Source organism: Anas platyrhynchos, chromosome W, assembly GCF_047663525.1.
Source record: "Anas platyrhynchos isolate ZD024472 breed Pekin duck chromosome W, IASCAAS_PekinDuck_T2T, whole genome shotgun sequence".
In the NCBI taxonomy this organism is placed as follows: domain Eukaryota; kingdom Metazoa; phylum Chordata; class Aves; order Anseriformes; family Anatidae; genus Anas; species Anas platyrhynchos.
The window spans coordinates 3,898,911-3,915,717 of NC_092620.1; the positions used below are offsets into that span (position 1 = coordinate 3,898,911).

A 16,807-nucleotide genomic window follows, 5' to 3' on the forward strand; every position below is an offset into this window, starting at 1 on the left:
ATATCTATCCAATTACTAGGGACACCACAAAAAAAATAATGGCTCAATGTATTTATAAAAAAAACACTAGACACGTCTAAATTATATTTGTTCTTGCACTAACAAAAATCATATTAAGGAAACTTTTAAATGCATTGTGAGATTTATTTATTTTAATAGGAATGATGTTACTGATGCCACTTTGTACAGTGCTCTAGGTTAGAAAGGTAAGAGCTGTAAAAGCTGAATATTAATACTGTATTTGTTACTGACATTAATCTTGCCCAAGTAACGAAGAAAATCTGTAATACTGTCCTGGTTTCAGTTAGGACAGAGTTAATTTTCCTCCTAGTAGCTGGTAGGGTGCTATGTTTTGGATTAGGATGAGAAGAGTGCTGATAACATGCTGATGTTTTCATTGTTGCAGAGCAGTGCTTACACCAAGCCAAGGACATTTCGGCTTCTCACTCTGTCCTGCCAACGGGCAGGCTGGGAGTGCAGCAAGAGCTGGGAGGGGACAAACCCAGGACAGCTGACCCAAATTGGCCAAAGGGGTATTCCATCTCATCTGACATCATGCTGAACAACACATAGGGGTGGCTAGCCGGGGTGGGGGGGCCGTGCTGCTCAGGAATAGGCTGGGCATCGGTCAGCGGGTGGTGAACAATTGCATTGTGCATCACTTGTTTCGTACACATTATTAGTAGTAGTACTATTATCATCATTACTGTTATTATTATTATTGTTATTATTATTTTTTTGTCTTAATAAACTGTCTTTATCTCAACTCACAGGCTTCACTTTCCCATTTCTCTCCCCCATCCCAGAGAGGGAGGGGAGAGGGTGAGCGAACGGCTGTGTGGTGTTTAGCTGCTGTCTGGGTTAAACCGCAATAAATATATAAACACAGACTACAGTGCTATTCTATTTACTATTGTATGGCCAAATTCAAAATACAGGTCACAGGGGTTCACAGTGAAGACCAAGTCTTCTTTCCAGAATACCTACATACCTGCACCCAGACAGTAGGGAAAGCATGCTTACCCGAAGTATTCCAAACACACACTATGAAGTCTACTACTACAGTGCACTGTTCTGTGCTCCCATATACCAATTTTGTTTGCAAGAAATGCCAAGGTGCATAATTATCCTGTCCCTTGGCACTGACTCGGTTTACAGCATTTCAAAACGCACTGTGAACTTCACAGCACCAAGCAAGTAAGCTGACTACTGAGAAAAGTCTTGGAAAGAGTTACTGAAGACAAGCATGCTACCACGTCTTCACTGACTCTTTTCCCCACCTTATTCTACACCTTCATGCTACAATTTCCATACTTTCCCTAATACATCCCCTTCTTATTGATGCAGCAGCAGTATTTTTCTCCCTTTCTCCCGACAATGCCCTTCTAATAGTGAGCTTAAAGTTACATTTGAAACAAAAAGCAGAAATAAACATTTTAAAACAAACTTATTCAAACTATATTGTGTCTGCTTATTTTCTCCCCTCTAAGATGAGGGGAAAAACATACAACTGACTTGTGTAATAAGAACAAAGAAGACTCTTACTTTCTGATGTTTTGCTCCACGGATATGGGCAGCATATGCATCTGCTCCTGTACAAGACACATCACAAAGCTCACAGCGCAACTGATTCTGAGATCCACGAGCAGATGTGCTGCTGTTATTGGTGTTCTGGGAAGCTTTTAATGCTGCTTCTTTCTTTTTGTGTTTCTGGCCTTCTAAGTGTTCTTTATAAGTCTGATTAAATAAATAATATACACAGTAAGCTACCTTTGTACTGCTTGTTCATCTTTCAAGTGAATACACATAGAATAGACCATAACATAAAATACATGCTTTGTATAAGAACTACTTCCTACTTTGAACATTTATTTTATATTACATGCTCTAAGGCATAAACAGGCCACTTGCAAGAACAAGAAATTTTCTTCTCCACTACCAGAATTCCACTTTTAGAAGTAATACAACCGGGCTTCTCCTCCCCTACCTGCTCACTTCCTCAATCAAGTACAGTTCAAAAGATATTAATATTGAAAACTTGAGATGATCACAAAACTGTATCTCAGTTGCAGTTTCCTGCACTACATTGAATTATTCTTGATTTTGAATTTTCCTCAACCTGCATGATGACACTGATTAAGTGTATCCTGAGAGCTAAAAAATTGATTCAAAAGAAGGTAGCACAAAAAGCTGTGGTGAAAATGAAATGCAGAAGTTGAGATTTGCTCCTATAACGTCACTGACAACCTAGAGAGACAGGGTGGGAAATAATGACAGACTTCCTTAAAGAACTGTTGAGCCAAACACACACAGATACTACATGAATTGATGTCTACATTTTACACACTTGTACCCACTGTGAAACTACACTGAGATGACAGAATACCATGAAAAATAAATTTTCGGGCTTCCCATTCACAAAATTTATATAATTGAGTAGTTTTGAAAAAAAGTGTTTCCTAAGAAGTTTGCTGTGCTAAAAAAGCAAATCAAATTCATAGTTTATAATACTTCTGGAGTTCAAAGTATTGTTAAAGGTTCTCTGTACAAGCTAACAGGATGCATCTTTTGCCTTCACGTAGTAACTCTATAATAGCACAAACTTTCATTTAATTATTCCTTTAATAAAACTGCAGAATCAGGTCCTTAAAATTTAAGGAGTTTTATAAAGGGGGTCATTTTTTTTCTGAAGAAATTATGACGAAAAAACGTATAGCAGAATATTACATAATACAAGTACCTGTGGTCCAGCACAGCTGATCTTACAAACATCACAGTAGTGGATCTGGGGTGTTTTGGGAGGTTGTTTTGCTTTCAGTTGCTTATTTTGGAATGATGCCTTTTTTGTAAAGGTGGTCCCTGTCCAAGCAGCTGTTGCAGCAGCAGCAGCAGCAGCTGCTGCCGCCTGTTTCTGTTGCTGCTGCTGCTGCTGGTAATAGGACGATGCAGCTGAATACACAGCAGCTTCATAGCCAGAATAAGAGGTACCTCAAAGATCAAAATAAAATAAATAAAATAAATATTACATCACTGTATAGTACATCATGTATCAATTACATAACACACTACTTACAAGCACACTGTGTAACAGAGGTGGGGGGACAGGATATAAACAATTTATTGATATCTCGTTACATAGTCCAAGTTTTTCTTGATGTTTCACAGTACACAAATATATAGCATACCACTTGTATCTTTTTTTTTTTTTTTTTTTTTGGACATCTTCACAGAGACATAGTTATGTTGCTGGATCATCCCTAAAGAATATGTGAAAATTCCTCGTACATCTGGCAAGACTGATTCATAGAATCATTACGGTTGGAAAAGACCTCCAAGATCATCTGGTCCAACCATCCCCCTACTACCAAATGTCACTTACTAAACCATGTCCCTAAGCACCCCGTCCAACTTTTCCTTAAACACTCCCAGGGACGGTGACTCCACCACCTCCCTGGGCAACCCATTCCAATGCCTGACCACTCTTGCTGAGAAGAAATGTCTCCCAATTTCCAACCTAAACCTCCCCTGGGCAACTTGAGGCCATTCCCTCTATTGCTATCACTGGTTATCTGTAAGAAGAGGTCGACCCCCAGCTCCCCACAACCTCCTTTCAGGTAGTTGTAGAGAGCAATAAGGTCTCCCCTGAGCCTCCTCTCCTCCAGACTAGACAACCCACGTTCCCTCAGCCACTCCTCATAGGACTTGTGTTCCAGGCCCTTCACCAGCTTCATGGCCCTTCTCTGGGCATGCTCCAGGGCCTCGATGTCCTTCTTGTAGTGAGGGGTTCAAAGCTGAACACAATACTCAAGGTGTGGCCTCACCAGAGCAGAGTACAGGGGGACGATCACCTCCCTGGTCCTGCTGGCTACACTATTCCTGATACAAGCCAGGATGCCGTTGGCCTTCTTGGCCACCTGGGCACGCTGCCGGCTCATGTTCACGACATAACAAGAACAAAATATTTCTCAAAGGCCAAATGGAATAAATAGTCTTTTGGAAGCAGATTTATTGTTCAAGATCCAAAACAAAAAGGAGGACAAATTATGTAGAGGAAGGCAAAAAAAAATACAAAAGATAGAACTGCTAGCGCTATTATTACATTCTACCTCAGTGATTTAAACTGTTTCAATGCAAAGCTACTTGTCTGCTAAAACCTCTGCAGCACACCCTAGATATGCACTCCTTGATTTCTAGTCTCAAAGCTGAATAAATCAAGGAAACCGGGCTTTCATATCTTTGAGATAGTTTTCCCATAAACTTTTTACATCTACTGGTTCAACTATTTTAATCCTCTGATCAGGTTCTCTTTCAAGGAAGTCCCTTTAAAATCCCATTTTAAACAGAAAACCAAAAACTTCAAGGTAGATATAACATGTCAGTTGATCACCATCTGGCCATAAACCTGAAGTTTCTTTTCACATTTAACTAGGCTTTGGATTCTAATGTTTAAAGAAAAGTGTTTTTTTGTTTATTTGATTGTTTTTTAGCACCCATTCTCCTCCCATTTTGTGCCAACAGAACCCAAAATTACAAGATTTATATTGGATTGGTTCTCCCTGTTGGTTTGATAGTGTTATATATGTAATTCGTGTCAGAAAAATGGTTGATATTAATAAAGAAGGGGGAGATTTGGGAATGTAGCAATGGGGGTCGGAAAGCCTCGAGGTTGGTGATAACATCAGACTCTTAACGATGAGGTCATCAGGAATGTAAAGAGTTTAGAGGAAACAAAGAAGGTGATTGAGGCAACGCCCTGCCGTCTGGGGTTGCTTGTTTTCCCCTCTGTTAAGGCACGGAAGTTGCTGGGGGGGTTGCTGGTTAGAACTGTTAACATTTATTGTTTAATGTTATATGATAATAATATTATTAGTGTGGTTTCAAGGGTTAACGAAATGAGGGAAAAGCAATCACGTTTTGTTGCTTTTGGGAACCTTGTGGTGGGCAGAGCATGTGCAGAAGAAGAGGGAGACAGTCGAAGCCGCTCCTGCAGTCTGGAACAAAAGGTTGCTAATGGTGATGGGGAAACTGTGAGCCTTTCACCCACAACGACCAGCACAAAGAGAATTATAATATGAAGTGGGGATAGGATATCCATATGTATAGGCATAATTGGGTTTCTTGTAAATATGTAACAGCAATGTCCTATATATATTTGGAAAGTTCGACAGGTGCGTGTGCGTGTTGGTAGAGCATAGACTCCCTGCGCACCCAGCGCTGTTTACTTGCCTTTTATAAATATTCTTTTATGTTACTAAATTCAGAGTTGAGACTTCATTTATAACAATAGCATCATGCTCTTCCAATTTCCCTGGGTTTTATTTGTGTGGATGTCTCTCCATTTTTTTCTATTCCCCCACCTTCTCTCTCCAAAACTTTAAACAAGTCACAAAACACCATGTACATAGCAATGCTAATACTTTCTATATTTTCACATGTAAAAAAATAGGCATACTTAAGCATAAAAACTTTTAAAGATAAATCATTATACTGGCAAAACATTTTGATGCAACTGGTTGATACTTCTCAGTAGACTATGATGCAATTGAACACAAACATTTTGAGTATTTAAATCCCGTAATCCTCTGTGAAAAAGATCCCAGCAGCATAATACACAAAACTCTTACCAGAGTAAGTAACTGCTGTTGTACTGTACGTTGCACTTTGAGTATAGGATGGAACAACAGTAGCTGCAGCTGCCACTGGCTGTACAGTAGAGGATACTGGATATATAGAAAATGTAGTTGTTGCTGGACTTGGGGTTGCAGGTTTTATAGCCGTCACTTGTCGCGTTTGTTGGGCTTGAGTATATTGAGCTGCCCCTTGGCTATATCCTGCTTTCTGAGCTAATGAGGATAGAAAACAGAAGTATACAAACATAGGCTTTAGTTGAATGAAGTGTAAACCATATTAAGTAATGCTTAATGATACCTAATAACATTCTGGGAATTAAACATAACAAGGAGAGGTGTTTTTTTGGTTGGTTCCTTTATTAGCACTATTTTAACAGTCATGGTTATGTACTGTGTAATTGTGCAAAAAACACACAACTGTGTAAATATGTCTCAGGTCACATTAGTAGGCCTCAGATTATTTTGTTTTTCAGCTACGCTGCCATGTTCTCAAATGTTATATATGGAGTGGTAATTTGTGTCGAGAAAATGGTTGATATTAAAAAAAAGAAGGGGGAGATTTGGGAATGTGGCCATAGGGGTTGGAAAGCCCCATGATTGAGATAACATTAGACTCTTTACGATGAGGCCATCAGGAATGTAAAAGAGTTTAGAGGGAACAAAGAAGGGTGATTCAGGAGACTCCATGCAGTCTCCAGTTTCTTGTTCTCCAGCTGGTTCTCTTGTTCTCCAGCCATTAAGGCATGGATGTTTCGGGGTGTTTGCTGTTGTTATATGCAAAGTTGTTTGACCAATGAAAAGTTGTTTTTAAAAGAACTGCTGTGGAGAGAAGGGTATAAGAGGGGAGCCTGCGCTCAAGATAAAGATAAGACAACATGAAGTTACATCAATAAAGAAGCAGGAAAAAGAAGTGAAGAGGAACAGGCTGGCAGAATGGAGACCAGGACGGGAGCAGGCATTTTGATTGCCTCATGAAGATAGGTTCGTCCAGACTCAGCAAACTGCTCAATAAGCTCGTACAGTTACTGGGAATAGGTGCACCGGAGCTGGGAAGAAGCTTAAGCTGAGAGAAGTGGACCTGTGCACACAACTGCCTCTCGCTGGTAAGCAGCTGCGCATTATGGGGAATCATATGTCCTTAGGAACAAAGACTGTCCTGGTAACCTTACAACTTATTCTCCTTATTAACAATCAGACAGTTTATGAGCCTGAAATATGGGACCAAGCTGAGGTCAAGGTGTGGGACTCTGCTACTAAAAACGACAAGGTGGCAGTGGGATTGCTCAGCACGTGGCGAGCTATCTCTGAGGCCTTAAAGAGCCATGTAGGACCACAATCACAAACGTGTGGCTTGCCAGACAGTGAGGGAGCTGTGGGCTCCTTTAGTGATCCGACTGCTAAAGCATCAGCTGCTCTGCTGCTACAGCCATCGAAGGCTTTTGCTGTTCTGCCCCCTGCTGACCTGGATGTGCCTTTTGACCCAGGCCTCTTGGCCTTCACAAGGAGATGGACATGTTTTTCTTCGATCTGGGAAGAACGGGATACATAAGGCCCGAAGAATGGAAAACGGTGACTGTTAAGTTATGAAACTTAAAGGATTGTTTGTTACCTATCCTTATTGTATGTATGTATAGGCATACTCAGGTTATTATGTAAAGCAATGTTCTGTATACATGTATTTAGAATGTTTGATGTTCGTGTGTGCGTGTTGGTGGAGCATAGACTCTCCGCACACCCAGCGCTGTTTACTTGCCTTTTATACCTTTTATATCTTTTATACCTTTTAGAAATATTTGTTTTATAAATATTACGAAATTCAGATTGAATTCAGACCTCATTTATAACATCAAATAACCTTCGAATTTAGTTTTTACTGGAATACACTAAGCTAAAGAACATCTAAACCTTCATATTACTTTTCATTAACATATAAAAAGACTTTGTAGCAGTCATGATACCAACAATTAAATAACTACATACATCATTAAGTAACTGCAGAACTACAAATAAAGTCTAACCAAAGTATCATCTGAACCCACCACTGACTATCTGCACATAGCTCAGCAAACTTTCTAGACAAATCAGCAAAACGTTTGCCTAGAAGTATGCCTTGTGTGCATTTAATAACAATCCAAAATTCAAAGATAGCTACAGCAATGTCCAGCTATCCAAAGAAAGTTACAGCATTAACATTCAAGTTCCAGATGCAGCATATTCTTCTACACAATTATCAAGGATTACGTGAAAAAAAAAAAATCTGGGTAATGTGATAATGTTCAAATACATATTTTTAAGGTATTAATGTAGTACTCACACTGTATAATGACAGGAGTTGGAAGTGTGCAACCCACCTGTCTGGTAGTACGATTCAGCTACTGAAGGCTGAGGCTGGGCAGCAGCCACAGCCGCAGCAGTTGCTGTTGGCTGTTGATAGTATTGTTTGCTGTCATAAGCTACAGCTGGGGCAGTAGATCGAACATAAGAATAGGATTCCTAAAAATTTTCAAAAAAGAAAACAGTGATTTTCTCCTTAAAATAGGTATCTGGAGTAATAAAGCTCATTACCAGAGTCAAAAAATAAAAACAATATATTTCCTTCTAGTCTACACTAAATGAGATAGTTTTTAAAAAAAATTATTCATGGAGACAACATACATAGATATATGCATTAAAGAAATTAAATGTTTACAAATGCTTCTGGCCAGAATACAAACCTGATGGTCTTTTTCAGATTTTATATAAAAATTAACCTCACTTAATTAAATCACTTTCCCTTCCAAGCTATTTCGTAACTGAAAAGCAACTACTTTCATTAGTTTTTCATAGAAACTATATCAAATTCCTAAAAAAAATATGAAGGAAAAAAACCACCACCAATCTCCACAAAATGTTAATTTCTATAAACCACAATAAAGTCACAAGGTTACAAACATCATCCTATATTTGCCTTAAAAATAGTTATAATGGTTTTCTTGGTTATATTTGTTAAGAGTGTGGAAGTGACTTTCAAAGCCTTCTTCATTTTTTGACATATCAGCTGTTCCGTTAGGGAACCATAACTAGTCTACAAGGGTAAGGCAAGTAGCCCATTCAATACAGCCAGAACTCAGAAGATGGCTAGTAAGCTTAGAATAGGTGAGCCTGGAAACCACTACATATGTATACATATTTTCTCATCCATACCATATTTACGGTAAAGTGTGACTAGCTGACCAACTGATGGGTAGCAGGGCATAAGCTACGTTAACTGAAGTCTACTGACATGAAATTTTCTTTAATTTAGGGGACTCTTCTCTGAATACATCGAGTAACTGACTACCTTAATGACGTGAATATACACCCAACTGGAAGGACTCCTAGGTTACAATTCATTACTATATGTAACAAATTCTAAAAGCTGCACAAAAGAAATGATAACCTAAAGCAACAGAATCATCCTTTTAAACAAACAAACCCACTAATTAGAATCTATATAATGCCTTGATAATTTTACAACTAATATATTAAGGAAATATTACAAGGGACATACTGTTTCAATGTCCTCTGTCTCACTAGTAAATGCAAATTTTAAATATGAACCATGCCACAAAATTTATGTAATTCTTGTGCATAAACACACCAGCCTAGAGATATCCACTGAAGGCTTGGACTAACAAATGCTAATGTAGAAAAAAAGCTGTTAAAAATGCAAATAATGCTCACATTTCCAATGGAAAAATACACGGCCATGTAAAACCCCTCCTCTTTCTGCATCTAAACTGTCTAATTGAAACCAACGGGCTAGGATTGCTGATGTGCAGATACACCTGTATTATGTGAATCTAGACAGACAGGAAAAACTGCAACTTCTGACACTTCTAAAATCCGAACAGGAATAAACACATATGTTAGAAAGTCCCAACATGACCTCTACAGACTGAAATCTTCCAGCTGCAAAATCAATGTAGCACACTGATTTATACTGCAAGTTTACTAACTCATGAACTGAGAAGGAATACAATCCAGTAACAGGATGCTGTCATACTACATTTAAGCCAGTCCAAGAGTGGGAAGCTGTCTAAAGTACCAACAAATCTCTCTCCAAACAGGCCTCTTCCTTTTAACATACAAATTTAAAAACCATTAAGCAGAAGATTTTTTTAAGCATACCTGGTAATTCTGCGTAGTGACAGGAGGTGGTGGTGGTGGTGGAGCTTCTTGTTGCCTCTGTGTATAACCATAATCTGTAGCTGTGTGTGCTGTAGGGTAGCCTCCATATGCAGCAGCTGTTGCAGCAGCTGCGACAGCTACTGGAGCAGGCCTAGCTACTGCAACCGTAGCTGCTGCTGGGGCATAGGCTGCAGTAACCGTGTGAGCAGCAACTGGGGCTTGATGGACAGTGTAGCTAGCAACTGTAGTTGGATGGGAATAGGCTACACCCGATGCTGGCTGCTGGCTACATGGAAAAAAGACAGTAAGTAAATAATTAGGTTAATTCAACATATTAAGCTAATACATAAGCATTTCAAAATCCTGGATTTAATTAATATTTGCCTGTTCTACAAACAAAGCTGGAATGGCTATCTACCTGTACATACGCTTCAATAGCTAGTATTACCTCTCTTCTACTCACATTAAAAAAAAACACTATCATTTTGAAGTTTCTGTGAATACAGAAATATCAAGTGGCTAATGACATTCTTCTTAGAGAGTGTTATATATGGAGTGGTAATTTGTGTCGAGAAAATGGTTGATATTAATAAAGAAGGGGGAGATGTGGGAGTGGGGCCATGGAGGTCGGAAAGCCCTGTGGTTGATGATAACATCAGACTCCTAACGATGAGGCCATCAGGAAGGGTGATTCAGGAGACTCCATGCAGTCTCCAGTTTCTTGTTCTCCAGCTGGTTCTCTTGTTCTCCAGCCATTAAGGCATGGATGTTTCGGGGTGTTTGCTGTTGTTATATGCAAAGTTGTTTGACCAATGAAAAGTTGTTTTTAAAAGAACTGCTGTGGAGAGAAGGGTATAAGAAAGGAGCCTGCCCTCAAGATGGAAAGAAAAAAAAAAAAAGGCAACACGATGAAGTTATGTCATCAATAAAGAAGTAGAAAAAAGGAATGAAAAGGAACAGGTTAGCAAAATGGAGACCAGGATGGGAACAGGCACATTGATCGCCTCATGAAGATAGGTTTGGCCAAACTCAGCAAACTGCTCAGAGAAGCTCTTACAGAAAGTCGCTGGGAATAGGCGTACCGGAGCTGGGAAGAAGCTTAAGCTGAGAGAAGCGGACCCGCGCACACAACTGCCTCTTGCTGGTAAGCAGCTGCGCATTATGGGGAATCATACGTCCTTAGAAACAAAGACCGTCCTGGTAACCTTACAGCTTATTCTCCTTATTAACAATCGGACAGTTTATGAGCCTGAAATATGGGACCAAGCTGAGGTCATGGTGTGGGACTCTGCAACTAAAAATGGCAAGGTTGCAGTGGGATTGCTCGGCACCTGGCGAGCTATCTCCGAGGCCTTAAAGAGCCATGTGGAGCCACAATCACAAACGTGTGGCTTGCCAGATAGTGAGGGAGCCGTGGGCTCCTTTACTGATCCGACTGCTACGCCATGGGCCCCTCTGCTGCTACAGCCATCGAAGGCTTTTGCTGTTCTGCCCCCTGGTGACCTGGATGTGCCTTTTGACCCAGGCCCTATTGGCCTTAAAAAAGAGATGGATATGCTTTTCTTCAATCTGGGAAGAACGGGATACACAAGGCCCAAAGGCTGAGTTGCTTGACAACTTAAAGTGAGACATATTGTTCAAAAGGAATGGAAAATGGTGACTGTTAAGTCATGGAACTTAAAGGATTGCTTGTTACCTTTTCTGATTGTACATATGTATAGGTGTACTCGTGTTTAGTATGTAAAAGCAATGTTCTGTATATTTAGAATGTTTGATGTTCGTGTGTGCGTGTTGGTGGAGCGTAGACACCCAGCACACACAGCGCTGTTTACTTGACTTTTATACCTTTTATAAATATTCCTTTTATAAATATTACTAAATTCAGATTGAGTTGAGACTTCATTTACAAGAAGAGGGTTTGTGGGTTGGTTTTGTGTTGTTTTTTTTTTCCTGAAGCAGTGAAAAAGAAATCTTTCATTCAACGTTTTAAACTATTATCTTTTCATGCCTGACAAGCTTCTGCTTCATTAGTTCTTCAATAAAACCACCTGACAAATGAAGAAAAATACTACTTTTCTATGACAGCTCATTATTGACCTGCACTTGCATTATGTTTTTCAGTAAACTATATGTAGTGGGTTTACATGGCAAGGTTTTGGTAGCAGGGGGGCCATAGGGGTGGTTTCTGTGAGAAGGATCTAGAAGCTGCCCCATGTTTGGTAAGGGCCCCATTGTTGACCAGAGCCGAGCCAATAAGTGATGTTGTTTTGCGCCTCTGTGAGAGCATATTTAAGACAGGGAAAAAAACACTGCGCCACACAGCAGCTCGGAGAGTGAAAGGAGTGAGGAACGACCTTGCAGGCGCCAAGGTCAGTGAAGAAGGAGGGGGAGAGGTTCTCCAGGCGCCGGAGCAGAAGTCCCGTGCAGCCTGTGGTGAGGACCATGGTGAAGCAGGATGTCCCCCTGCAGCCCATGGAGTACCACGGTGGAGCAGGGTTCCACGCTGCAGCCCGTGGAGGAGACCACGGTGGAGCAGGTGGCCCTGCACCGACAGAGGCTGCCGCCTGTGGAAGACCCCTGCCGGAGCAGATTCCGGGCCGGACCTGTAGCCCATGGAGAGGAGACCACGCAGGAGTAGGTGACCTGGCAGGAGCTGCTGCCCATGGGGGACCCAGTTTGGAGCAGTTTTCTCCTGAGGGATGGACCCCGTGGTACGGACCCATATCTGGAGAAGTTCTGGAAGAGCTGCTGCCTGTGGGAAGCCCACGCCGGATCAGTTCATCAAGGACTGTGTCCCGTGGATGGGACCCCACAGCACAGGGGACGAGAGTGACCGAGAAGGAGCGGCAGAGAAGCGCTATAGACTGACCATAACCCCCATTCCCCTGTTCCCCTGCGCCACTCAGGGGGAGGAGATGGAAGAGGGTGGATGGGGGGGAAGGTGCTTTTGGTTTCTTTCCTTTGTTTCTCACTTCTCTAGCTTGTTAGTAATAAGCAATAAATCTTACTATCTCCTTATGCCAAGTCTGTTTTGCCCGTTACAATAATTACTGCGTGATCTTGTCCTTATCTCAACCTTTGAGCTCTTTTCATCATATTTTCTCCCCATTCCTCTTTGAGGAGGGGGAGTGAGAGAGCGGCTGTGGTGGAGCTCGGCTGCCCACTCGAGCAGAACCACGACACTATATTAAAGCTATGAGGTTGTAAAGATTTCCATGAAAATTAGCTCAGAACTCTTAAAGTTAAAGCAGAGACACTTTAAAAACATACCTGTGATACCAGGCTTTTCCCACAAAAGTTTACAATTATAAAATACCAGCCCCACTTGAACAGGAGTCCACTGCCTTACCGCATGAAGGATCATCAAAAGACAGCCAGATCAAGGAAGAAGACTTCCACCAGAACTCTGGCAATCTTCCAGGCACATGCTGAGACTAACATGCCTTTCTAAAATTTGCAGGTAGGACATTAATATGTGGCTATTTACTAAGAACGAGTAATTACTAACAATGGAAACAGAAAATTTATGATGGGTTTATTTTTTGAACAGAAACAAATGTTATTGTCTTATTTCAATCCCTACCCATGCATTATGATTAAAAGCTTACAATATCTGTTCTGATTTTTTGAACAAATACAGTGAACTGAGATAAATATCACTATGTAGAATAATTATATGAAATGGGGATTCAGTGATTATTCTGATTTTTTTCCATACATTTCCAGCACTGCTATTCACTAATATTTAATAATCATAGGGTTCTACAACTCCATAGAACTATTAAAAGATAATTCAAATCCAATTTCGTGTCTGTCAAGGAGATAGCATACACTATTTTAAAGAAAACAGAAATGATATCTTACTTGAAAGAAACATACACAATGGCACAGTGGAATTGAAGCATGGTTATGCTCAAAACCAAAAGTGTGGGAATAGAAATGTTGTTTTTGCAGAGTTACATTGTTTAGAAGGAGGGAATGTGGTACTGAGATATGCTTACAGTGATAAGAAAGTTTAGCAGGCGACCTTGTAAAATGCAGACAACCAGACTCCTTAGGACAATTAGGTGAAAATCATGGTGTCAAGTCAAGTCAGATAAGTGAAGAAACATTACCACTTCAAACAGTAAAAATGGCAAAAGGAAATTGAAATTTGACAGGCCGACAACTGAAGGCCATGCATTGTTTGTGAAGCATCAGATAGATTGTGAACCTGGATTACCCACTCAGTGGGGAAACAGGGGAGGGTCCTGTCATCAAAAAGTATATAAACTGCGTTTTGGAACTAGTAGATGCGCTCTCTCCTGCTTGTGGGGCGCCCGCCATTGCAATCGCGAATAAATTACTACTTCACTGAGATCCTCGCCTGAGCCTAAGTTACTGGCTACGGAGTGTTTCTCACAAAAGGAACAAGAAGAAGTCAAGACAGCTTTTCCAAAAGACAGCAATATTATCTCTGACATAACTTCCAGAAACAAAGCACCTTTTTGCTGTAGATATTTTTGCTAAAAACATTTCCATAACTCTACTGCGTTTAGTAATTAAAAATAAAATTTGTCATTTAATTACAGCAGAACACATTGACTTTAACATATCAAAAAGCCATTTTTATGTCAGAAACACACAGAGAAATTTTTATTACTACTGGACTTCCATGTCTAGGCTCTACCTTCTTCCCACCATAGTCCCCTGATATTTCATTGTTTAAAAGACCCTTTACATTACATCCAAATTCAACTCAGTTGTGAGTTGTACTCATGATTATATTACATTATATATATTAATGTTATTTATATGTATTAATATTAAATATTATATTACGTTTTATTTTTAGCTTCTTGGTGTAACAGTGGAAGGATAAGACCTAAAATACTTTGGTGTAGCTCGAGTCACTGCTTGAAACAATTCCTCCTATTTGATTTATATAGGTAGTGCCTTTGTTTTGTCAGCTTTGGGTCAGAAATCACTGTCAGAAAACTCATGAAAACTATTTTATGATGGTAAAAGTGTATGATAATCTATAAAATTAGGCTGCATTGTTTACGTACCTAACAGCACAAAAGTGTAAAATATTCACACGTTCAAAAGTAATTCACAGTATCACATGCATCTACTCAAAATATATTACTGAGAAAACAGGAAGCCTTATACTTTCACTTGGATTACAACTGAACTCATCAACAGTGCAATACTGCCAATGAAGGGACAGTCTTGCTCCACCCTATCCTCATTCTCACTCTTCCTTCCTCCCATATATCAAATCTGGCCATCACATACAATTCCATCACAATTCTGCTCAGTCTCATTTCTTCTTTGCTATTTTTGTATTAAATTTCCTTATCATGGTATAGAATGAACAGCCCCAATCATTTGATTTCTAAGGCTTAGTTCTATCACCATTTTCACTTTAGCAAAACTGTTCCTCTTGCTTCTGCAATGTTATATATCTGGAGTGGTGATTCGTATGAAGAAAATGGTTGATATTAATAAAGAAGGGGAAGATTTGGGAATGTGGCCATGGGGGGTTGGAAAGCCCCATGGTTGAGATAACATTAGACTCTTAACAATGAGGCCATCAGGAATATAAAAGAGTTTAGAGGGAACAAAGAAGGGTGATTCAGGAGAATCCATGTTGTCCTGTTGCTTGTTCTCCAGCTGGTTCTCTTGTTCTTCAGCCATTAAGGCATGGATGTTTCGGGGTGTTTGCTGTTGTTACATTCAAAGTTGTCTGACCAATGAAAAGTTGTTTTGAAAAGAACTGCTGTGGAGAGAAGGGTATAAGAGGGGAGCCTGACCTCAAGATAAAAAAAAGGCAACACGATGAAGTTACATCAGTAATGATATTGTATAGACTCACTTTAGGATAGAATAAATCTTGTGGTTAAAAATTAATGAGAACAAAATAGATGACATCTTGTTATCTGTCGACCCTCAGTCAGGCTGAGACTTGAGATAACTTGAGTCAACTGTCTGTTATGTCTTGTTAACTGAGACATCCCGTTATCTGCCGACCCTCAGTTAGGCCGAAAGCCAACTCAGCTTGGAAAACAACTGATTCATCCTATCTGGCATTTTTAAGCAAAACGTGAAAAGTGCATCACGAGGAAGACCTATGGTTTTCCTCCCAAAGACTACTGCCCACGTCCCGAAGAACCCGGCCCACAATTCTTGGAAGGCTTTGCGCAAGCGAAGAACCCGGGCCCACAATTCTTGGAAGGCTTTGCGCAAGCGCAAGGACTGATAAGCTAATTAGCATACGAAGCGAGAGTAGGCGGGTTTAGGTAATGAATATGTATAGGCGTTAATAGAATATTCATCGTTTTGCTGAATAAATATGAGATGGCTTGTTACTTCGGACATGCACGATAGGTGGAAAGATCCCCCGTGCATCTAGCGCTGCAATAAAGAATATACCACTTAAGGAAATATTGGCTTCGATCTTTGAATCAGTAAAGAAGCAGGAAAAAGAAGTGAAGAGGAACAGGCTGGGAGAATGGAGACCAGGACGGGAACAGGCGCTTTGATCGCCTCATGAAGATAGGTTCGGCCAAACTCAACAAACCGCTCAGAGAAGCTCGTCGCTGGAAATAGGCGGCACTGGAGATGGAGAGAAGCTCAAGCTGAGAGAAGCGGACCCGCGCACACAACTGCCTCTCGCTGGTAAGCAGCTGCGCATTATGGGGAATCATACGTCCTTAGAAACAAAGACTGTCCTGGTAACCTTACAGCTTATTCTCCTTATTAACAATCAGACAGTTTATGAGCCTGAAATATGGGACCAACCTGAAGTCAAGGTGTGGGACTCTGCAACTAAAAATGGCAAGGTTGCAGTGGGATTGCTCGGCACGTGGCGAGCAGTCTCTGAGGCCTTAAAGAGCCATGTGAGGCCACAGTCAGAAGCCTGTGGTTTGCCAAATAGTGAGGGAGCCGTGGGCTCCTTTACTGATCCGACTGCTACGCCATGGGCCCCTCTGCTGCTACAGCCATCGAAGGCTTTTGCTGTTCCGCCCCCTGCTGACCTGGACGTG

At 40.6% G+C, this 16,807-nt stretch overlaps 1 protein-coding gene across 3 annotated transcripts in view; it reads right to left on the reverse strand.

Moving 5' to 3' along the window:
* The window catches only part of LOC101800730 (zinc finger RNA-binding protein), a 57,757-nt gene that overhangs the window by 31,872 nt on the left and 9,078 nt on the right, over positions 1-16,807 (reverse strand). For all 3 annotated transcript variants that reach the window (XR_011805573.1, XM_038169590.2, XM_038169589.2), the window contains exons 3-7: positions 9,780-10,065; positions 7,982-8,123; positions 5,625-5,843; positions 2,741-2,988; positions 1,546-1,737 (exon numbers count right to left, since the gene is read on the reverse strand). Coding sequence is in view for 2 of the 3 variants with exons in the window: in XM_038169590.2 (XP_038025518.1) it covers positions 1,546-1,737; positions 2,741-2,988; positions 5,625-5,843; positions 7,982-8,123; positions 9,780-10,065 (1,087 nt within the window). In the remaining variant the exon portion in view is untranslated. The remainder of the gene's footprint in view (positions 1-1,545; positions 1,738-2,740; positions 2,989-5,624; positions 5,844-7,981; positions 8,124-9,779; positions 10,066-16,807) is intronic.